This window comes from Desmodus rotundus, chromosome 8 (genome assembly GCF_022682495.2).
Source record: "Desmodus rotundus isolate HL8 chromosome 8, HLdesRot8A.1, whole genome shotgun sequence".
Classification (NCBI taxonomy): domain Eukaryota; kingdom Metazoa; phylum Chordata; class Mammalia; order Chiroptera; family Phyllostomidae; genus Desmodus; species Desmodus rotundus.
Genome location: NC_071394.1, coordinates 27,822,884 through 27,848,082, shown reverse-complemented (window position 1 = coordinate 27,848,082; position 25,199 = coordinate 27,822,884). Strand labels below are relative to the sequence as shown.

Here is a 25,199-nt window from a genome sequence, read left to right as displayed (position 1 = left end):
TGTTAAATTAAATTGAATCTGAGGGAGGGAATTGTGCCCACCCTTGGGCATTATTAAAATATAGAATAAATTATTCTTTTAAAATTTGCATATGTTTCAGTTTTTATTTAAGTCTATGTTATCCATTTGGGAACTATTTTATGTGACATACAATGGCTTGAAAGTTAGAGTACCATATACAGTAGCTAAATTTGTTATGAAATAGTAAAAACTCACTTGTAAAAAGAATCCTGATATAATTTGCCTTATAAATAAATATTGCTGTGATTCCAAGAATATAGCTATACCATAAGACTTCTTAAATACTATAGTGTATCTGGCTGAAGATAGAGTAGATTAATTTTACATTTTTATGTTGTAGGTGTGCCAAATACCTATTTTCTTTATTGAGTATGACTACTAACAACCTTTTTTTTTCTTGGTCAGGTATTTTGAAGAGAAATTTGAGAGCATAGTAGAGGGAGAACCACCTCTCAATTTTGAAACTCTTAATTAAAGAAAAGAAAAATGCTTTTAAGAAATGGCTTTAATGTTGGAAAAGCAAAAGAAAGCAATGATGATAATGAAATAGATAAATTTGTGATTTGGGTCCTGTTTGTTTTTCCTAGTGTCTATCGATCTTTACTATTTTACCTGTTTGGTTTAAAGACTCTTTTATTCAGTGCATATTTATTTCCTGGTCTAGTCATTCTAATCTTTTGGTTTTATGGTAAAATGATTTTATGGTAAAATGTGACCATAAGTGTAGATTGAAGGGTAAATCTAGGTACAGCCACATATTGATACTCAGTATTGGGAAGTTGTATGGATAAGGTTGTAGAAATCTTAATGTGTGACTGCATATTTGAATTATAACATGTTAATTAAGAGAGACATATCCCAGGGTTTTGTTTTTGTTATTTTCATATTTTTGAGTGAAAGAAGACAGTAGTTAGTTGTTTGGATAGGCATTCCTAAGAACAGAGTTCTGAATACTTTAGGAAGCTTTTTTTTTAATTGAGATAAAACCCAAATAACATAAAATTCTCCATATTACTGTACAATTCATTGATTTTTAGTATATTCACATTGTAGTGCATTCATCATCATTATCATCATGATTATCTAATTCCAGAACAATTTAAAACTTGAATAAAGAAACTCTAGTTCTGGCTAGGATTCTGGATGTTTTATATAATCAGAAGTTTAAAATGCATGGCATTTTCTGTTTGCTTCTTCCATTTAGTATGTTCTCAGGGTTCATCCATGTTATAGTATGTATTACTACTTCATTTTTTTCATGACTGAAAAATATTCCGCATTTTGTTTATCCATTCATTAGTTGTCTTACATTTGGGTTGTTTCCATGTTTTGTTTAAGAATATTGCTGGTGTGAAATTTTATGCATGAGTTTTTATATGAACATGCTGTAGTTTTCTTGGACATATACCTAGCAATATAATTGTTGGGTCACATAATAAGTCTATATTTACTTTTCTGATGAACTGATTATAGATTTTACATAGTGGCTGTACCATGTACCTTTCCACCTCCAGTGTATGAGGGTTCTAATTCCTCCTCATCTTTGCCAACACTTGTTATTTTGTGTGTGTGTGTGTGTGTGTGTGTGTGTTTTTATTATCGTTGTCTTAGTGGGTATGAAATGGCATCTCATTGTGGTTTTAATTTTCATTTCCCTAAAGATGTTGAGTATATTTTTATATGCTTATTTCTGTATCTTCTTTAAAGAAATGTCTCCATGTTCTAGTTCATTTTTAAATTTGGATGTATGTCTTTGCTGTTGAGTTATGGAGTTCTTTGCATATTGTAAACACCAGACTCCTATTAGATACGTGATTTGCAAATATTTTGTCCCATTCTCTGTGTTGTCTTTTTACTTTCTGGATAATATCCTTAGACATACAAAATTTTGGAATTGTGAAGTAGTCCATTTCATGTGTTTCTCCTTTTGTTTGTTTTGCATTTGGAATCGCATATAAGAAACTGTTCTTTTATCCATGATCATGAAGATTTACACCTGTTTTTTCTTCTAAGAGTTTTATAGTTTTAGCTCTTTGTCAGTATTGAGTTAATTTTGTTATATGGTATTAGGTAGGGGTGCAACTTCGTTCTTTTAAAAAAATTTTTATTGTTATTCAGTTACAGTTGTATGCCTTTCTCCCCATCCCTCAACTTCCTTCTTTTGTATTTGGATATTCAATTGTTCCAAAACCATTTATTCAAAAGACCATTCATTTCCCATTGATTGATCTTGACGCCCTTATCAGAAACCAAGTGACCATCAACATATAGGTTTATTTCTAGACTCTTATTTCTAGTGCACTTATTTTTGTGTGTCTATCCTTACTACAGTAAGACACTGTTTTGATTACTGTACCTTTGTATTATGTTTTGAAGTTAGGAAAGGTGAGTCTTCCAACTTTGATTTTTTTCAAGATTGTTTTGGCTGTTGGGGTCCCTTGCAAGTCCACATTAATTTTAGGATTTGTTTATTCATTTATTCAAAATAGCGAGAATTTTGATAGGGATTGTATTGAATCTGTGTATCAATTTGGCAAGTATTGCCTTCTTAATAATATTAAAATTTCCAGTCCATAAACAATGACTGTCATTAGTCAATGACAATGACTGTCAATGACTAAATTACCATCATTTAGTTTCCTCCTTTAATTTGTTTTAATATGCTTTGTAGTTTTCAATGTAAAGGTCTTGGAATTCTTTGTTAAATTATCCCTATGTATTTTATTCTTTTTGTTGCTGTTTTAAATAGAGTTTCCTTAATTTTTATTTCAGATTATTTATTGTATGTGTATATAGATATAAAACCAATTTTTGTATCATCACCTTGTACCTTGCAATTTGATTGAACTTGTTTATTAGCTTCAATGGTTTGTATGTGTGTTTTCTTTAGAGATTTCAAAGCATAAGATTATATCATCTGTGAGTAATTTTATTTTTTTCCTTTTCTGTTTGAATTCCTTTTACTTATTATTATTTTTTGCCTCGTTTCTTGGCTGGAAACTCTACTACAATGTTGAATAGAATGGGAAGAGCAGACATGCTTGTTTTCCTCCTGATCTTGGAGAGAAAGCTTTCAGACTTTAAGCACTAAGTATGATGTTAGTTGTGTGTTTTTTGTAAATATTCTTTATCATGTTGAAGAAATTTCCTTTATTTTTAGTGTGTTGGATGTTTTTATCAAGAAAGAGTATTGAATTTCTTCTTTTGACAATGCGCTAAAGAGTTTATTCAATAAATGGTGTTGGGAATATTTTATATATATGTGCAAAAAAATGAAACTAGACCATCGTCCTCCACCATACACAAGAATTAACTCAAAATGGATAAATAATTTAAATATTAGACTCATGCTTGATAAAGATTTATTGAACACCTAGTAGTATTTTTGGTTTAAAAATTTTTTTAGTATATTTTATCGATTATGCTATTACAGTTGTTCCATTTTTTTTCTCTCCTTTATTCCCCTCTGCCTGTACCTCCCCTCCCTCCAGCATTCCCACCCTAAGTTCATTTTCATATGTTGTACATACAAGTTCTTTGGCTTCTCCATTTCCTATATACTATTCTTAACCTCCCCCTGTCTATTTTGTGCCTACCAATTATGCTTCTTATTGCTTGTACCTTACCCCCCCCTTCTTCTCCAACCCCCTCCCTGCTCATAATCCTCCATGTGATAAGGGACTTACCTGAGAAAAAGAAGATCAAAACTATTAACAGTAAAATGACAACAAAGTCACAACTATCAACAACTGAACCTAAAACAACAACAACGAAAAACAAAAACAAACTAGAACAGGAACAGAATCACAGGAACGAAGAGTATGGGATTTTGTTAAGTGCTTTTTCTCTGTCAGCTGAGATGAGCATGCTTCCCCCCACTGCCTTTATTCTATAAATATGGTATATTGCACTGTGTTTTTAAAAGTTGGATCACTCTTTTATTTCCAGGACAAATTCCAGCTGTTATGGTGTATAGTACTTTTAATATTCTTCTGAATTTGACTTACTAATATTTTACTGAGGATTTTTGCATCTATATTCACAAGGGATATTGGTCTGTAGTTCTCTTATGTTGTCTTTGTCTTCCTTTGGTGACAGGATAATACTGGCCTTATGAAAGGAATTAGGTAGGTTTCTATTTTTGGCACAAGTATAGAAAGGATTGGTTATTTAAATGTTTGGTAGAATTCACCAGTGAAGCCTTCTGGTCCTGGACTTTTCTTTGTTGGGAGATTTCTACTTCATTTATAATGGATAGCTTTGCCAGAATTGTAATTATTAGCAGTTCTTTCAGCACGTGACTATTTCATCCCTCTGCTGTGTGACCCCCATCATTTCTGATGGAGAATGCCTTCAAAACTCAATCAGGCAATTTACAGCTCTACCTTCTTGTGTGGTAGATCCTGAAGGTCAGCCTGGATTGGGAGCTTAAGATCTTTCTCTAGTTTTTTCTGTGCAACTGCAAAGTCCTCAGCACGTGTGTGGCCTCCTGTATTCCCAGGAAGATGTTGGAGTTTTTCAATCTTATTCCCCAAAGCATCATTCCCCAGACTTTCCTCCCAAGATTTTGGTTTTTTTTTTTTTTTGCCCTTTTCTCTTACCCATTGTCCCAGTCAGCAAAGACTAACGCAATACATTTGCCTAAAATGTTTTCTGTAGATACCCTGGGGAGTTATTTGGGAGAGTTCTTAAGTAAGAGAGATAAAGCAAGTTCTTTTTAAAAAATATATTATGTATTTTAATTATTATGTTAATTAAGACCCACAGTTTACATTAAGATTCACTCTTTGTACTGTACATTCTATGGATTTGACAAATGTATAATGTTGTGTAGTCACCATTACAGTTTCTTTTTTTCCCCCAATTTTTTTATTGCTGTTCAAGTATAGTTGTCTCCATTTTCCCCTCACCACTCCTCTCCACCCCAGCCATCCCCACTTCCCACCCTTGATTCTACCCCCCTTTGGTTTTGTTCATATGTCCTTTATACATGTTCCTGAAACCCTTTCTCCTTTCCCCCCCTTCTCCCCTCCTACCTCTCCTCTGGTTACTGTCAGTTTGCTCTTAATTTCAATGTCTGGTTATATTTTACTGCTTGTTTGTTTTGTTGATTAGGTTCACTTATAGGTGAGATCGTATGTTCTTTGTCTTTCATTGCCTGACTTATTTCATTTAGCATAATACTCTCTGTTCCATCCAGGTTGTCACAAAATGTTGGAGTTCCTTCTTTCTTTCTGCTGCATAGTATTCCATTGTGTAAATGTACCATAGTTTTTTGATCCATTCATTTACTGATGGGCACTTAGGTTGCTTCCAGCACTTGGCTATTGTGAATAACACTGTTATGAACATTGGGGTGCATAGGTTCTTTGGAACTGGTGTTTCAGGATTCTTAGGGTATAATCCTAGCAGTGGAATTGCCGGGTCAAAAGGCAGTTCCATTTTTAGTTTTCTGAGAAAATCCCATACTGTTTTCCACAGTGGCTGTGCCAGTCTGCATTCCCACCAGTAGTGCACTCAGGTACCCTTTTCTCCACAACCTCGCCAACACTTGTATGTTGATTTGTTTATGATGAACATTCTCACCAGTGAAGTGGTATCTCACTGTGGTTTTAATTTGCATCTCTCTGATGGCCAGTAATGCTGAGCATCCTTTCATATGTCTCTGGGCCCTCTGTATATCCTCCTTGGAGAAGTGTCTGTTCAGGCCCTTTGCCCATTTTTTAATTGGATTGTTTGCCTTCCTGGTGTGGAGTTGTGTGAGTTCTTTATATATTTTGGAGATCAGAACCCTGTCTGCTTTAATAGTTTTCTTGTTAACTGTTTATTTTTTATTTTTTTCACAGTTTGATTATAATGTGCTTTTGGTATGGTTTAACTCTCTTTTGCTTGGGGTTTGTTGAAATTCTTAGATCTTTGGGTTCATAATTTTCTTCGAATTTAGAAAAATTTTGGCCATTATTTCCTTAAATATTTTTCTGCTCCTCCTTCTCTCTCTTCTGTGATTCCAGTTACACCTGCCTGAAGTTGCTTGATATTGTTCCAAAGCCCACTAAGGCCTTTTTCCAGTGTTTTCAGTCTTTTTTCCTCTCTGATCCTTGATCTCCTGGGACCTTCCTAAGAGACCTATGAGATGCATCTCAAAATTGTCAGCCAAGGAAACAAAAGTGGATGAGCATTTCTCCCTATACTTCCAGAATCTGCATACATGAAACACAAAATATTTCCCACTGGAGTCTCACATGGCCATTGGCATTAGGCAGTGTCCGTGAAAAAGAACTCTGCGTTAACCTTTACTGTCACCTTCTTTCTCAATAGACATATTTAAATGTTTCCGTACCTAGGAGCGTTGCTATTTGGAACATTTAATTATTTAAGGCACCTTATTAAAAGACAGAATCAGATGAGTAAGGCAACGATGAATTAGATATTCCAGGGCTGATTCTAGAAGTAGTTTTTATTTGCTACTATTAAGGAGGAAGCTGGGTATAATGTAAATACTTTATAAGTATTTATGAGAGAGGGGCTGTGGATCTCATCGCCTTGTCTCAAATTCTTTTTTTTTTACTTACCATATTTTGCCATGTATAACGTGCTTCCATGTATAATGTGCACCCATGTTTTTGGCCCAAGCTTTCAGAATAAAAAATCTTTCTTTTTAATTTTTTAAATTAAATTATTTATTTATTTATTTTAGAAACAAAACCGATTATCTTATTTCAGGGTATTATTTTGCACAGGGATATCATTATTACTTTCTAGAGTTACACTTTTTAAAAAATCTTTTTTATAACATTTTAAAAAATATAACCTTTCTTATATTTTTTGATTATCATTTAGTCCCCTTATACACCTTTAATGCATAAGCATAAATAAAAGAATTAAAAACATTTATATAGATACGGAGTTAGTACTATCCATATATAATGTACATCCTCATTTTTCCCTCAAAAATTTTTGCAAAAACGTCCACATTATACACAGCAAAATATGGTATTTATGTGATGTTTGATAACTTAATTTAATTCTTTGTGTCTTATCTTAAAAGTGAAGATAATGATAATACCTCTCTCCAAGAGTATTTGAGCTGGATTCAATGAGTTACGCGATATAAGACATTTAGAACAATGCATATCTACTAGTAAATTCTCTTGAAGCATTAAGTAGTATTATTTTCATTGCTCTTTCTGATGATTAGCTTGATTGAAAAGTATAATTGCATGAGAAGAATATATGTGTATGAATTATTCTAGTTTGTATTTTCGTTTTTTATTAGTGTAAGATATTCTGAAATAGTGAAACTTAAAAGTAGTAGTGTTGTGTCTCTCTTTGATAAGTCTTATTTTTAAAGGATTTTATTTATTTATTTTTAGAGAGAGGGGAGGGAGGGAGAAAGAGAGGGAGAGAAACATTGATGTGTGTGAGAAACACTGACTGGTTGTCTCTTGCACGCCCCCAACCAGCAACCTGTCCCGGAACCCAGGAATGTGCCCTGACCATGAATGGAATCGGTGACCTTTCAGCTTGCAGGCCAGTGCTTAGTCCACTGAGCTACACCAGCCAGGGCCGATATTCTTTTAAAAGACATTTCTAATATATACCTATTTTTTTCCCGCCAACTTCTTTTTTTTAATGTTGTTTATAAATGCTATTTACTATATGTTATGCTTTTCTTTTTTTGTAATTAAAAAATAAAAGAGTTTATTGATAAGCAATTTACAATGTTTTACACAATGTATATAATTTGAGGTTTGCTAAAAGGTTTGAAATAAATGCAAGCCATAAATTCTAGTGAAAATGTTTAATTAAATAATATTCCATATGTATCAATGAGCATAATTCACGGTGAATAATTTTAAAATATATGAGATTTTTTAGGTTGTTGACATTTCAAATCAACATTAAAAAGCTTAAATTTTTTTTTTTTTCTTTCTACTTTCTTATGCAGGACCAAAAGATCTCAGATTGCTATAACTGAAGGTGTATTTGAACTTCCAAATCTTACAGTTCAAGCTACAAGAGCACAGACACTTCTGCTGCAAGCAATATATCAAAGTTGGTCTCATATTGGATATGTCAGCTCTTCAGTAGTGAATGAAGCTTTGATGAATGAAGTTTTCCAAACTACAGGTAGGAGCACGATCTTTTTGAAAAGTATATGGAAAATTCTTATTAGTGGTGACTAATAGTTAATCATTTAAATCCATATGTATAACATTGCTCAACTTAAGTTGTGTAGTGTATTTAGCTATTTAGTTGTATTACCTGCCACTAATTTCTGCATATATTTTATATTTGCAAGAGATTATTTTTTACCAACTTCTTATATAGTTGATTCTTTGGCCTTACATAGGTAAATTTTAAGGGGGCCAATGTATATGTTTGAAATGATAGCCAAATCATGTATAAATATAATCTATCTGATTATCCTGGTAAAGTAGAATAAAATACCTGATCATAAAGTTTTAAGAGTTGGTAAGCAAATTATCTTTTTTTTGTGCAACATGATGTTCTGATATGCATAGTGAGGTAATTACTACAGTCAAGGTAATTGAGTCTCCTCACATAGTTACCATTTTTTTTCCTGTGGTAAGAGCACCAAAATTTACTCTTAGCGAAGAGGAAATTATATACTACAGTATTACTAACTGTAGTCACCATGCTGTACATTAGCTTTCTAGAACTTACTCATCCTACATAAATGCAACTTTGTACCCTTTGAACAGCATCCATCATTTCACCCCACTGCCTTGGTTCTGGTAACTGCTCTTCTATGTGTTTGACTTTTTTAGATTCCACATGTAAAAGAGATCACATAGCATTGTTCTTAATAGTTACAAGGTGGAAACAACACAAATGTCTATTAACTGATGAATGTACAATAAAGTATTATTCAGACATAAAAAGGAATAAAGTACTGATACTTGCTACAATGTGGAGATTCTCAAAAACAATGTGCAAAAAGTCGTATATTATGATTCCATTTATATGAAATGCTTAGAACAGGCAGATCCATGGAGGCAGAATGTAGATTAATGGTTGCCAGAGTGTGGGGAGAAGGAGGAATGGGAAGGATGGCTAATGAGCATGGGTTTCTTTGGGGGTAATGAAAATGTTCTGAAGTTAGGTAGTGGTGTTGTTTTTATGCTTGTGAATATGCTCAGTTCCACTTAATTGTGCACTTTATAGAGGTAAATGTTATGTTAGCAGAACTTAATATGGTTCAAAAAATCTTTTTGAAGTAATGAATATTTAAGTAGACTAGATTATGTGCTATGGTCTGAATGTTTGTTTCCCTCAGATACATCTGTTGAAATTTTAATGCCCAGTGTAATGGCATTAGAAAGTGGGACCTTTGGGAGGTGATTGGATTATGAGGGTGAAGTCCTTGTGAATGAAATTAATGTCCTTATATAAAGAGGCCAGAGAAAGCTTCTTTGCCCCTTCCACCATGTGAAGACGTGGGTAGCAGTCAGCAGTCTCAGCCTGGAAGAGGGTCTCACCGGGACCTGGCCATGCTGGTACCCTGGTCACGGACTTACAGCCCCCAGAGGTGTGAGGAATACATTACTCTCGGTTATTGGCTACCCATTGTGGCATTTTGTTGTAGCAGTCCAGATGGACTAAGATGTCATGTTATTGCTGTTGATACGGCCATTACTTTATGTGGAGTTATTAATGATATAAAATCTTTTCTTTTAGATCCTTACCCATAAGGCCTACAGTGAGGCCTTATGGCCTTATTGGCAGCAGTATTTATCACTGTGACATTATCTAATTCTTTTTTTTTTGTCAAATTTGTTTCCTGTGATGTTCTCTTCAGAGTAGTTTTTGGTTTATTGTCCCACAATATTAATGTTTTTATTTATACATTTTGTTATTGTATAAATGGTTTACAAAACCATTTATACAAATGGTTTTATATTTGTATAAATGCCCACTGGTCTATTAGCCCAAAAGATTATATTAGAAAGTAAGTGGTAATGTTAATTACTTTTATAATTTTCCTTTTTTCTAACCCAAGTAATTCCCTATTTCCTTTTCTGAATTTATCAGATGGGCTGTGCTATAAAAAAACATTTTATTTAAAATTTCTTAATTTGGAAATATTCTATCCTAACAGAATGTAGTCACCCCTATTAAAAACAGATCTGACAAGTAAGAACAGATTCTGTGATTCATAACCTCATGGTCTGTCATTGAGAAACCTAAAATTAGTGGAACTGATTTTTTGCAGATTAGGGGAATTAAGGAAAATAGAATGATGTTAGAATGTTTTTACCTCTGCCAAGTTTATTTTTATGAAATAAAGCAGCTATAAAATTTATAATAGGTGAGTTAAAAGGATCAGCTATAATAATTTTAAAAAGCCATATTTCCAAGTGCTCAGTTATCTTATATCTTTTTTGGTCTCCCTCAACTACCAGGCTTATTCTGTTCATTTTATTCTTAGTAGAGTACTTGTAGTATTTTGTCTCCAAAATTTCTCTTTTAAGGTTTGGAAAGTATGTATTTAAGGCAGTGATTTTCAACTGGTGTGATGCAGCATACTGATGTGCCACAAGAATTTTTGAAAAATGTACCTTACTATGTAGTCAGGGTCACTGACCTCTTTTCCTTCAGATTGTCAAATAAAATAATTATAACAGCCATCCAGTTTGAACGAATCAAAATTATACCTATTTTCTTGGTTAGATCAGCAAAAAATATTTTTTGGTATGCTGCAGAATTTTAGTAATTAGTTTTTGTGTGCCACGAGATGAAAAAGTTGGAAAATTGGCGATTTAAGGTGTACTTTTAGTATTTTATTATCTTGTATCTGTGGGTGATTAATAGATAATACTCCGCATTGTTAAACTTCGTTTAATATGTTTGGTTTAAGCATGTGATCCTTTGCTTCAGATTACAACTAGTTCTCATTTACTACGTTAATGAAGTGATAATGCAGGCTACGTACATTCTTGGAACTTCCAGACTTATATTCTGGTTATGTGGGGAAGAAGAACTGTTATTCTTCTACTCTGCAGTTGACTATAAGCCAAGTACTTCTCTTCAGTGTTCTTTCCTCACCTTCTATTATAACCTTGTGCCTCTTGCCTGCTTTCTTCCTTCTCACTGTCTTATTGCTCATTATTAATCCACAGCATCCATTTTTCTCCCATTCTTCATCTTAGTCGCTTTTCCCTCTGTCCCTATTGAACATAATTCTGATTTGATAATATTCTCCTACATTTTCCCTTTTCTATTGATAACTAGTTTTTTACAAAACCAGTCTTTTCCTTGAGACTTAACATTATACTTATAGTTCCTTTGGTCTACAAAAAATTTATATATCTTTTCCACATTCATGCCTTTGCCAAGGTCTTCCCTCTCCCTCATGCCATAAATATTTTACCTAGGTTTCTCTCCCCCTTCCCATTCTTTTTGTCCAGTCTTTTTCCCCCTTAAAACAGCTTTATTGAAATGTAATTCACATATTATACATTTACCCTTTTGAGGTACACAATATTAAGCTTGTAGTGTATTCAAAGTTCTATATCCATCACCACAATCAATTGTAGAATATTTTCATTGCTCTCAAGATAAAGTCCACATTCTTTAGCCATCGCTCCCCAAGTCTCTCCTTTCCCCAGCCCTGGGCAACACTAATCTGCTTTTTGTCTGAATGGATTTGCCTGTTCTAGACATTAAAATACAGTCTTTGTGACCAAATTCTTTCACTTTGTGTACTGTTTTTGAAGTTCATTCATTTTGTGGCATGTATTTCATTTCCTTTATTTCCTTTTTTTTGTTGAGTAATATTCCATTGTGTGGCGATACCACATTTTGTTCATCCATTCATCAGTTGATGGATATTTGGGTCATTTGTACTTTTGAGAGTTATGAATAGTGGTCCTACGAACATTCATCTACAAGTTTTTATGTGGACATGTGCTCAAACTTGTATTTCTTTCAGATGTATATCTAGGTGTAGAATTGTGGGGCCATATGGTAACTCTGTATTTAACTTTTTGAGGAATTGCCAGACTGTTTCCCAAAATAATTGTACCACTATGTATTCCCCACCTGCGGTGTATGAGGGTTCCAATTTTCCCATATCCTTGCCGTACTTTTATTACCTGTGTTTTGGTTCTAGCCCTCTGGGTGTGAAGGAAGTAGTATCTCATTGTGGTTTTCATTTGCATTTCCCTTGTGGCTAATGAGGTTGAGCATCTTTTCCTCTACTTCTTGGCTGTTTATATATCTTCTATGGAGAAATACCTACTTAAGTTATTTGTTCATTTTATTTGACTTGTGTATCCTTTTAAGTTGTAAAGTTCTTTATATATTCTAAATACAAGTTCCTTATCTGACATACGGTTTACAGACATTTTCTGCAATTCTGTGGGTTGTCGTTTCACTTTCCTGATGATCACCTTCTGTCTAAATTTTTCCCCAATTATAGGCTCAAGTACATCTTTACATTGGGCCTTGTTATCCTTTAGAAATGGTTTGTTTCTTTTTTGTTGTTGATCCTACTTCTTGGTCTTCATGACTACTTTTAGCCCTTTTATTTTTTCAAAGTTTTTAAAAATAATCTTTTAAAAATATTTATTTATTCATTTACTTACTTACTCACTTATTTATTATTAGAGGCGGGGAAGGAAAGGAGGAAGAGAGGGAGAGAATCATCAGTGTATGGTTGCCTCTCATTTGTCCTCCACTGGTGACCTGGCCTACAACTCAGGAATGTGCCCTGACTGGGAATCAAACTGGAGACACAAACTGGAGACATGGGCTAGCACTCAATCCACTGAGCTACACCAGCCAGGGCTCAAAGTTTTTTATATCACAGAAAGCTACCTACATTTATTACTCAACTTGATTCCCAAGGCCAACGATTTCAGTGATGCTAACCTTCTAGATTAATTTCTTTTCATCTATAAGTTTTTTTTTCTTTGCTTTCTCCATGCCTGTTCTATAAAATGTCTGCTTGTAATAAATTTTTATATATGCTACCTCTACTACTATCAAAGCAACACTGTATTATCTGACTTGAACTTACACTTGTTTTGACATTTTCAGAAAAATTTGTTTATAATTGAATTTCTATTTTCCATTTCATTAATTGCAGACAGCAGACTGGGGTTTGAAATCAACCTCATTGGTTAATACTAAGAGTTTGAAAAGAATAAAATAGGATAAAATAGAATACATGTAATGTAGTAAGAGAAACTTGTATTGTGTTTATTATACTTACAAACATGAAAGGTGTACTTTATTAGTAAATGCAATTATTGCTCAACTTTTTTCCTTGGTGAGAACAGGTATTAAAATTCTGTGTCATTGCCTTCTTAAAATCTGAGTTTCAGAAACTGAGAGGATGTGAGAAATCCTGAATAACAAAAAGGAGAAAACCTTGTATTTTCCCAAAGAAAGAATTAAAATAGTTTGATAATAATCAGTGATATGCTTTTCAAATTTTAAGACTTTTTAGCAAGAAAATGCAGTAGAGACATGCCTCATTTTATTGCACTTCGCTTTATTGTGATCCACAGATACTGCTTTTTACTTACTAAAGGCTGGTGGCAACCCTGTGTCCAGCAAATCTGTTGGTGCCATTTTTCCAACAGAGTTTGCTCACTTTGTGTCTCTGTGTTACAGTTCTGTAATTGCAGTATTTCAAACCTTTTCACTATTATTGTATCTGTTATGGTGATCTTTGATGTTACTATTTTAATTCTTTTGGTTAATCCCTGAGCCGCACCTGTATAAGGGGGCGGAGTTAGTTGATGTGTTGTGTGTGTTCTGACTCTTGGACTGACCCTGTCCCTCTCCCTCTCCCCCATTCCCTAAGATACGACAATATGGAAATTAGGTAAATTACTAACCCCTACAATAGCCCGTAAGTGCTCAAGTGAAAGGAAGAGCCACACGTCTCTTACTCTAAATCAAAAACTAGATACGACTAGGCTTGGTGAGGATGGCATGTAGAAAGCCAAGGCAGGCCAAAAGTTAGGCCTCTTGCTCCAGATAGCCAAGTTGTGAATTCAAAGAGAAAGTTCTTGAACGAAATTGAAATTCGACACATTAATGGTAAGAAAGGAAAGCAGCCTTATTGCTGATACGGAGAAAGTTTTAGTGATCTGCACAAGATAAAACCAGCTGCAACACTCCCTTCAGGTAAAGCTGAATCCAGAGCAAGACCCTAACTCTCTTCAATTCTGTGAAAGCTGAGAGAGGTAAGGAAGCTTCAGAAGAAAAATTTGAAACTATCAGAAGTTGGTTCATTAGGTTTAAGGAAAGAGGCTGTCTCCATAAAACAGAGAAGTGCAAGGTAAAGCAACTAGCTAAGATAAGTAATGAAGGTGGCTACACTAAACAGATTTTAAATGTAGATGAAACAGCCTCCTATTGTAAGAAGACGCCATCCAGGACTTTCATAGCTAGAGAGAAGTCAGTATCTCGCTTCAAAGAAAAGGTAGACTTTCTTTTTAAGGACTAATGCTGCTAATGACTTTATGTTAAAGCCAGTGCTCATTTAGCTATCTAAAAATTCGAGGCCCTTAAGAATTATGCTAAATGTACTCTGCCTGTGCTCTATAAATGAACAACAAAGCCTGGATGACAGCACATCTGTTTACAACATGGTTTGCTGAATATCTTAAGCCTGCTGTTGAGACCTGCTGCTCAGAAAAGATTTCTTTTAAAATGTTACTGCTTATTGACAGTGCACCTGCTCACCCAAGAGTGCTGAGGAGGTGTACAATGAGATTAATGTTGTTTTCATGCCTAGTAACAGAGCATCTATTTTTCAATTTATGGGTTAAGGAGTAATTTCAACCTTCAGTTCTTATTATTTAACAAGTACATTTTGTAAGGCTATAGCTGCCATTGATAGTGAGTCCTCAGATGGATCTGGGCAAAGTAAGTAGAAAACTTTTTGGAGAGAATTCTAGATGGCATTAAGAACATTCATGGTTCATGAAACGGTGTTGAAATACCAAGTGTAACAGGAGTGCGGATGAAGTTGATTCCAACCTTCATGGATGACTTTGAGGGGATGAAGACTTCAGTGGAGGGAGTAACTGCAGACATGGTGCAAAGAGCAGGAGCACTAGAGTGAGAAGTGGAGCCTGAAGATGGGACTGAGTTGCTGCAGTCTCACGATCGAACTCTCACAGCTGAGGAGTTGCTTCTTAATAATGAGCAGAGAAAGTGGTTTCTTGAGATGGAATTTACTTCCAGTAAAGTTTCTGTGAAGATTCTTGAAAGGACAAAGGGGATTTTGAATATTATATAAACTTAGTTGATAAAGGGCAGTGGCTGATTTTGAGTGGATTACTCCAATTTTGAAAGAAATTCTGCTGTGGATAAGATGCTGTCAAACAGCATCACATGCTGCGGAGAAATTGTTCATGGAAGGAAGAGTCAACCGATCGGGCAAACCTCATTGTCGTCTATTTTAAGAAATCACCACAGCCACCTCAACCCTTCAGCAACCACCATCCCGCACAGGCAGCTGCCATCAACATGGAGGTAAGACCCTCCACCAGCAGAAAGAGTTTGGTTCTCAGAAAGCTCAGGTGATGGTTAGTTAGCATATCTAGCAATAAAGTATTTTTAAATTAAGGTCTGTTTACTTTTTTAAGACATAATGCTACTGCACAATTAAAATACTATGGCTTTTATATGCCTTGGAAACCAAAAATTCGTGTGACTTGCTTTATTGCAATATTTGCTTTCTTGTGGTGGTCTGGAACCTAAGCCTGTGATATCTCCAAGGTAAGCCTGAATTGATTTTTGTGCCCTTTTAGAAGAAATAGCAGGGGGAATGGCACAGGATCACTGGCAAAATACATGTCCATGTAAGGCGTTACATATTTCTGACAAATTTTACATGTGAAAAGTGTTTATTCTGAAATCTTGATATATAAGACAACACAAGTACTCTTAGAGAAGGGAAACCAATATCAGGCTGTGAAATAATACTAATAATTTTATCACCCAAAGAAGATAAATTAGTTTGTTAATTATTTTATGTGTCCTATTTATGCTGCATTCTTATACAAAAAACCAATCACAGACACATCTTTTATTCCTTGATTACAGGCACTAAATATTTTCACTATTTTATTAACTTGATTTACCCTTTGTGACAGCATGGATGGACCCAGAGAACATTATGCTAAGGCAAATTAGCCAGTCAGAGAAAGACAAATACCATATGATCTCACTCATATATGGGATCCAATGAACAAACTAAACTAACAAGCAAAATAGAGTCAGACTCATAGATAGGATGACAGCTCTTTGGGGGGGTGGTGAGGGGGTGGAGGGATTGAGCAAAAAGGAAAAAGGACTCATGGATACAGACAACAGTGTGGAGATTGTGTGGGGGAGATATAAGGGGGACAAATAGTAATGGAAAAAATACAATAAAAATAAAAAACAAAAACCAAAAATACTTAACATTATTTTTTTTCTTTTAATAACTGAGCTGGTCTGTGTGTATAAAATCAAGTAACAGTAGGTTGTTGGATTTTGTTGGATCATAAAATACAATATGCAAAAATCTGTGCCTCATTCTTCTCATCCTAAATGTTAGATTAGTAATGGTGCTCCAAATATGTGATATCAAATTTAATGTCAAATGTAAAACTAAAAAATGCCTTTAGGAAGAAAATATGTTTTCTTTAACAAGCTCTATGTTAAAATATGTCCAAAATGAGATAATTTTTGTTTATTGAATCAATTTTTAGCTTCTGTTTTGTAAATATGTTTATGTAAGAGGCTTCAAGAAAATATTTTATGAATATTGAATTACATGTTCTTTAAAGCTACAATGATTTTCTTCCTCAGCTCTTGCAAAAATCAGAATAAAATGTGAAGCTATTAAAATAAACCTGTGCTAATCATCTTAGAAATTGAATTTTGTGCATTGAATTTTATTAATCTATATGTTAAATGTAGATGTTTGTGTAGTAAGTACCTTCCTATGTGTCAGGTAAGAAGAATATTTTTACTTTTCAATTACTGAAATTTAGGACAAACTGACTTGTAGTATGGAAATCTTTTCAGTAACTAGTTATGTTTTTAAAGGAAACTCTTTTTTGAGTTTTAACTTTTTTTAATCTGTAAAATGGTGCTAATATCTTTATATCTACTCATAGATTTCTTGTGAGTGTAAAATATAGTATTGTTTGTGGAGTTGATTTGTTGTTCTTATCCTGGATATAGAATTCCACTGGAATCATGTCAGTTATTACCTATTGAAATGGTTTTAGTGTGTGAGGTTCTTGGAGATTGAGAACCTGTCTCCTTGATTCAGTGTTTTAGCTGAAAAGATATAGTGCAGAGGTAAATGGAAAAAGTAAGGCAAAAACGTAAAGAGAATAATGAGTGATGAACTTGAGAGAAGAATGAAATTCATGACATTGTTAGACCTAGTTTAAACTTGTAGAAGAAACTGTGCGTTGTGTCCCTGTAATTAACCGTTTACAAGAGGCAGCACCAAGCTCAGAGAAGCCCACAATGAACTCTCCATTCTCTGTCCTGCGGAGATTCCAGAGGGGATTGTGGCAACAGATCTATAAATGGATGTTGCAGTGCAGTGCGGCAATAGATGTGTGGAACCCTGTCCTTTTATCTTCTTTGCACGTGCTTCACAGCTGTTTACTAAACATTTTGACTCTAGTAAGCTGCATGATGTTGAACCTGGGTACCATAAAACTCACTTGCATGGTCTGATTTGACTCACCTATTTTAGGTTGATGTTTCTCATGTATTAATTTCACTGACTTCTTAACAGTAATATTGATGTTGGCAAGTTATCCTGTGTTAACATATGAAAATTTATGCTCAGAACAATTTAGTGTTTTTCTTAAATATCGTCCCACAGATATTCACTGATTAAGCTGGGTTTTGAAGCCAGCCCTTTGGACCTTTCTGTTACTATTATTTCTGTTATATCAAATTACCTCTCTGATAAAAGAGACCAGAAATACAGTAAGAAGGTTTGCTACTCTGTTAGAAATTATGTAATAAAGGAATTGCAAATATAATACACTTAAGTAAATTATAAAGAATAAAATAGAGACATGAAAGTTTGAACTAAATGTGTATTATTAATTGGAATTATTGGATTACATATTTTTGCTGTTCATGTCTCTGATGGCATTCAAGTTGTAGAAATTCTAACCCTTCTTTATTTTGCCAGAAGATAAAATACAAACTCACTGATAATTTTTCTCCCCTCAGGAAAATAAGGATTTTCTACCACTTTTTCCTTCTTTAGGTAGTTCATTGTTTTGTGGATAGCCTTGTTCCATTAATCTGATATTTGCAGGGAAATTACTTACAGAGTTTAAAATCTGTGCCGAAGGTGATCAAATGGACATTTGAATCTCTCATTTAAGTGATGTCTTAATGTTTAAATAAAAATCTACTTTCCAGAAAGTAACTGTAAAAGTATTTTTATGCAAGATTTCATGTGGGATACCTTAATGGTTGAATAATAAATTTTACCTCATAAAAATGAAATTCAATAATACAGTAGCTTTCTCAGCTCAGTAGCATCTGGTCTATTCTCATGAGAGCCAATATTTTCCAACTCATTAGGATCATGTCGTTCTGTATGTCGTCAACATTGACTTAGCCAAGCTACCTTTACTTACATAACCGCCAAACTATTAAATAGGTCTCTTGTGGAGTGAAGTCAAATATTCCTCTTACTTTACTTCTGCCTTAGAAGAGGGGAAGAAAATGTACATACTGTAACATTTAAACATCTGGTCTAAAACCACATCAGTGTAACTCTGAGCAAAGTTACGGATTCGGTATTCTTCCCAGGTGTGCCTATAAAAAGGGTTTTGGAGTTGTTGACTAGTTCTTTAACCATTTAGGAAAAAGACTGAGGTATAGTGATATGCTTTCTCTGTTCTCCTGTTTTCAAATGAATCTTCTGTTTTACTGACTCTGAAAAATACCTCCAGTAAATTCTAAAATATGTATTTTTGAGGTGTTATAACTTTTTTCCAGACAGAGGCATTGACTATGAATGTATGCTTGTCTAAAAATAAAGAGTTGATTTACATTTGCATTAAGAACTACCAGCAAAACTATATTCTTGTTATTTAAATTGTAATAAAAAAGACATTACTTTCATGAATCTTGGACTTTTAAAGTGCCCCTATATAAATTGTGCATAATATGAATGTTTAATGAATTTAAAAATTAATTTTTACTTGAATTCATGTAGGGTTATTGAGAGCTCATTTATAGTATATGTGATAATCATTAAGACGGGAATAACCGCATACATAATCATTCACTTTTCTGTGAATATAGTTTAAAGAAGTAAGAATGTGCTTAATGTTTCCAAATATAAGCACAGTCCTGAGTAATAAATCAAATGGGCTTGTTTTATGTTTAATTAAATAAAAAGAAGAGGGCAGATGAATGTTCCATCCGAATCCTATTTCCTTTATTTAGCCTCACTTCTACACATGTGTTTTGGGAGTCAGCATTCTCTATCCAATGAGTAATTTTCCAAACCAGGGTAACTCATTTTATACTACAAAATTTTCTGCTTCTCACTTCTAATCCTTCTGTCACAGAATTTTTCTATTGTCTCCAGTGTGCTGAAACTTACACCCTATTGAGCTGTGTTCTTTTGGTGTATACTTCTGTGGCCCTGTACGCTATTATTAATGTATTTCTATCTTGGCCACCATTGGATTTCACTGGGTCAGATCTCAAGTTGTGTTTTCACTGTTTGTGTGTACACACATTATGCACCCACATTTAGTGCTGTCATGTTAGACATAGAGCATTTCTGAAACTGTGTTTAATATCTGGTAGTTGAAAAATAAATTTGCATGGTATAAGGAATCATAAAACAAAATTTAATGCTCAACTGTTTTTCCTATAGGGATGGATTTTTGGGGGCTAGGAAATTAAAGGTTATGTGAAGACTGTCTTGGGTGACCAAGTGATTAAGAGACAGGAGGTGGTGCTTGGTTATAGGAGCTTATCAGCCAGGCATCATCACTTCCCACAAGGTCACTGATTCTTACACTTACTTTCATTCTGTTGCCTTGATTGTAAGGTGGGGAAGCCATTACTACAGAGGGAATTCCATGACCATGTTTAGTCAGCAGATGCAATAAGGACTAACTTTGCCATATACAAGGTAATTTTAGAGATACCATATAATGTGTAAAAGTTCAGATTGTATTAAGGTATAGGACTTCTCTGTTAATATGCTAGTGTAGTGAATTTTCCATTTGTTTAAGTTTTTTTGAGATAGAACTGACTGTATAAGTTTAAGGTATACACATAGTGACTTACATATATTGCAGAATGATTACCACAGTAAATTCAGTTACTATCTGTTACCTTCTGTCGATATATAAAAAAAGGAGATCTACCCTTATGATGAGAACTTTAAGCATTTACTCTCTTAGACAACTCAAATATATAATACAGCAGTGTTAACTTTAGACATCATGTTGTACATTATATCCCCAATACTGTTTATCTTGCAATTGGGATTTCATAACTTTTGACCACCTTCATCCAGTTCCCCCAACTCCCATAACCCACCTCTGGTAACCACAAATCTGATCTTTTTTTCTATAAGTTGTTTTCCCAGATTCCATATGTAAGTGAGATCTAACAGTATTAGTCTTTCTCCATCTGACTTATTTCACTTAGCATATTGCGCTCAAAGTTCATTCATGTTGTCACACATGGCAGGATTTTCCTGGTTCTTTTGTTATGGCTGAATAGTGTTCTGGTGTGTGTGTGTGTACACACATATATGTGATGAGATATGCGATATATCTAAAGTGTTTTTATCCGTCTGTTGATGGACACTTGGTTTGCTCCCATGTCTGGGCTGTTGTGAGTACCGCTGCTGTGAACATGGGGGTGCAGACGTCGCTTGGGCATAGTGATTTTGTTTTCTTTGCATACTTACCCAGAAGTGGGATTGTTGAATCATATGGTAGTCCCATTTTTACTTTCTTGGGAAGTAGAATTTACCGATAAAATAGCTAATAATTTCTTCCCTGTCTGACTTGACCTGCTTTTGTAGATGTTTCCTTAGAAGCAGTAGTTACTTTTTAGAAATTCATCATTTCTCTCAGAGCCTGCCTGATACTCCACACCCACCCTGCTCTTCCCTACAGGTAGAACCACTTGATCTCTGCTGAATTTTTTCAGCCCTGCCTTAGGGTCTGGGTCCAATCCCATCATTAATCTGGGGATGATTCAAGGAATACATGTCCAGGTGACTCGGGAGTATTTACTCAACTTCTCATTTTATCCTGCTTTTGACCATGTGCCTTAGTTCTACTGATTGAACTTATTTTTGAGTTGACCAGGCTGCTGTGTTGAACTTCCATTTCAGTTGCTGAATGTCTGTTTGTTGGGCCACATTCCCTGTGTCATCAAAGTCTAAGGAGATGAATTTCCATTTCCAGATTGCCGTAGATTCTGGAGGCTTTTCCTTAATGTCAGCCTGTGGGTGTGGTATTTTCCACTAAATGTTTCCAGCCCCTATTTGAGGGCATCTACCTGCTGACTGCCCATTTTACTATTCTCTTTTTTAAGGCTAATTATTGATTATATTACATTTGCCTGCTAGGATACCTATTGCATTGTTTCTTATTGGACAGGTATCAGCTTTTACATATTTTCTCATTCTGTAGATATGACTCATTGCTTGTTTTTAAACAAAATATATTGGAACATAACATGCTTGTTCCTTTAAATATTGTCTGTGGCTTCTTTTGTCCTACATTGGCAGGGCTTAGTAGTTGTAACAGAGACTAACTACATGGTTCACAAATCCAAAAACATACACACTGTCTGGTCCTTTACGAGAAGAACTTTGCCAGCCCCTGGTATACAGTAGTTCTTTCTTATTCATAGTTTTGCTTTCTGTAATTTCAGTTACTCATGGTCAGCAGTGTCTTGAAAATACTGAATGGAAATTTTGAGAAATTAGCAATTCATAAGCTTTAAATTGCATACTGTCCTGAGTAGCATGGTGATATCTTGTGCCATTCCACTCAGTCTTGCCTCGGACATGAATCATCCCTTTGTCCAGCATATTCATGCTGGATACGCTCGCTGCCTTCCTTGTAGTCATTTAGTAGCCGTCTGGGTTATCAGATTGACTATTGAGGTATTGTAGTACTTGTGTTCCAGTAATCCTTATTTTACTTATTAATGACCCCAAAATGCAAGAGTATTGACGCTGGCAATTCAGATATTCCAAAGATAAGCTGTAAGTGCTGTCTTAAATGACAGGTTGAATACTGTACAATAAGATATTTTGAGAGAAAGGTCACATTCACACAACTAATATTGTTATAGTTGCTTAATTTGTTATTAGTTTTGTTAATCTCTTACTGTGCCTAATTTATAAATTAAACCTTATCATAGGTATGTATGTGTGTGTGTATGTGTGTGTGTATGTATAAACACAGTAATAAAAGGTTCAGTAATCTTCATGGTTTCAGGCATAACTGAGGATATTGGAACATATATTGTATTTTTCATTTGTAGTCTATTTAAAACATGTCAGTTTTTACTTTTTATAGATTTTATGGAAAATTAGCATATTTATTCATGTGATTTTCACTTAATCAGATCTTAAGGAATAGAAGTTCTGAACTTTACATAATCTTCATTTTAACTTTCATTTTTAAACCACCATTTTGTTAAAGAAAACTGCCTCATCGAAAATAGACAGAATTAGTTGATTATGGTAATTGTTACTTTTTACCTATGTTTAATCAGGTACCCATAGTAAAGCAATCACCAAGTATTGTTGAATTTGTTTTCTAAGTACTTTAACCGTACATTCATTTCACACCATCTTTACTTCTGTTATTCCAGAGCAACTTGATTTATTTCCTTTTCCAATCCATTGTCTACCACGTAGCAGAGGGAGCTTTGAAAAATTCAAATGTGATCACAGTGCTCACCCCTCATTGAGTTCTTATTAGTTGTAACATAAAGACCCAATCCTGGCCCCGTACTTTATTAACCTTGCAGCTTCTTAAAAGAATTTTGCTTTTGTCTTAGGGCTTTACTGAAGCTATTCCATCTTTCTGCAATGCTCTTCTTCCTCTCTTGCACCTATGTGTATCAATTTAATTTTTAAACCTAAGCTCGAATATCAGAGTATCCTATTTCAAGTAGAAAATAGGTTCCATGAGGGAAGTCCCCCGTTCTATCCCATCAACTAGTATGTATTTTGGAGAATGTCTAAAGATGGTAAGTGATTATATGCCTGCTTTTTATGTTGACCACTCAGAATGTAAATAGTTTACTAATTCTACAGATTCTTCAGATTGCCCCTTTATTTTCATCCTCTGACACCATATAGTGGTTGGGAGCTAGGAGATCTGTCTTTGCTAGTGAATGAGCGAAGTCAGCCATTTGAAGGATATAGTTAAATTATGGGAGATAATCATTAATAAGAAAATACTGTGATTTAAGTTTCTGGTGAAAAATTGTTAAATAGAGTTGCTGTGTGGGTTCTTGTATTTGGGGTCCCCAAAACCTCTGTATTTGGAGATACTCTAGAAGAACTCAGTGGACTCAGCATATAGCTCTACTCCTAGCTAAGATTTATTATATAACAAGGTAGTAAGGCTACATGTCAGACAATAAGGGAAAAATAAGCAAGTAGCTTGGAGAAATCCATAGGTGAGCTTCCTTATGACCTCTGGTTCCTATTAGGGGATAAACTTGAGCATGTTCTTTTTCTGTAGCAATGAAAAACACAGTAATGTGCACTGTTTCTGCCCAGGGAAACCCAGGAGTGATTCAGTGCCCTGTTTTTTATTGGGGCCTGCTAATGTAAACAACCTCTGTCTAGCACATACCTAAATTCTGAACTCCCAGAAGCAAATCAGGTGTTTAGTATAAACCTTATTTTTTTTGTACAAAAGTCTAGGCACAGTAAACCACTCTTATCATTTGGAGAATGGAGGCAAGCCAAGTTCCCAGACATTGCTAGTCAAGGGTCAGCCTTCCAAGTAAGCCTTTAGCAGCTTTAGGCTTGATGTTAAATCTTTCCTTCAGGGTTCTTAAAAGAATATTCATATTACCTAACAATATCTGCTTTTAATTTTAGTTAGGGAGGTGCAGATGTTTAAGTAGATACATTTGTACCTTGAACAAAGTTGGAATGCTGTTAGAACTGAGAAAGGGGAGTGGGCTTTAGGTAGACAGCAACCAATCCCTTTATTGTAAGATTTTTTTTTTTCACATCTCCAAGAAAATTTGAATGCCTAATGGGGCAAATCATGTGCGACACTTGTTCACTATGTTTAAGTCACATTGGTCTTCATTCTGTTTTTCAAACACTCCAAACTCTTCTGGTTCAAGGCTTATACCTTTTTTATATTGTACTGAAATTAATTTGGGGGACAAAATTGACAAAATTTGCTATTTACTCTTTTTGTCTTTTAAGTAAATGATCAAAACAATTATAAGGGATCACTTGGCAGATTATTAAAATGTACTAGTTCATGTATACTACTATTACAGCCACTACTATTATAATTGCTAACATATTAAGTAATTACTGTGTACCTCACAGTTTTTATTTACTTATTTTATTTTTCATGTAATAACTGTTTTTGCTTTATTCTGTAGTTCACATACGCCAGCCCCAAACCTAACACTTCGATTCTCTCTGAATTTGTTGTTCCTTTCAGATCTATGTCAGCAGAGACTGTTTCTCCCAGTAGCATATGCAGTCTGATCCTCTTGGGACGGGCACAAGCAGGTGCCCAAAGACCTTGGCTCTTAAGCACTAGGACCTTGGACTGCACCCATGTTTGTCTGTGCTAAGGCTCTGCCCTGGTGCCTTCACCCTAAAGTGTCCTGAGGCCAGGAATGCCAAACGGGTTCCATGTATATGCCAACTCTGAATAAACATGGGAGCCCAGGGGTGAGGATAGTGAGGCAGGTGGTTTCTGGTTCTAATACAGAGAACGTGGTGCTTGACTGGCAGTGTTTGCCATGGCAACAGCCACCGGACATGCCTGGAATGGGGGTTGGGGAACAGGCTGCACACCGCTCTGCAGCTCAGTTCAGAAAGGGGCAAGGCGTCCATCCCAGCCTTGCTTTGAGCGATTATTCTCCCTGGCCAGGTGGCCGAGGAGGCAGTC

The 25,199-nt window shown here is 34.9% G+C and overlaps 1 protein-coding gene across 4 annotated transcripts in view; it reads left to right on the top strand.

The window, feature by feature from the left end:
- The window catches only part of VPS13B (vacuolar protein sorting 13 homolog B), a 669,566-nt gene that overhangs the window by 92,799 nt on the left and 551,568 nt on the right, over positions 1–25,199 (top strand). For all 4 annotated transcript variants that reach the window (XM_024572260.3, XM_024572257.3, XM_045181664.2 and 1 more), the window contains one exon: positions 7,970–8,151. In XM_024572260.3, coding sequence (XP_024428028.2) covers positions 7,970–8,151 — 182 coding nt within the window. The remainder of the gene's footprint in view (positions 1–7,969; positions 8,152–25,199) is intronic.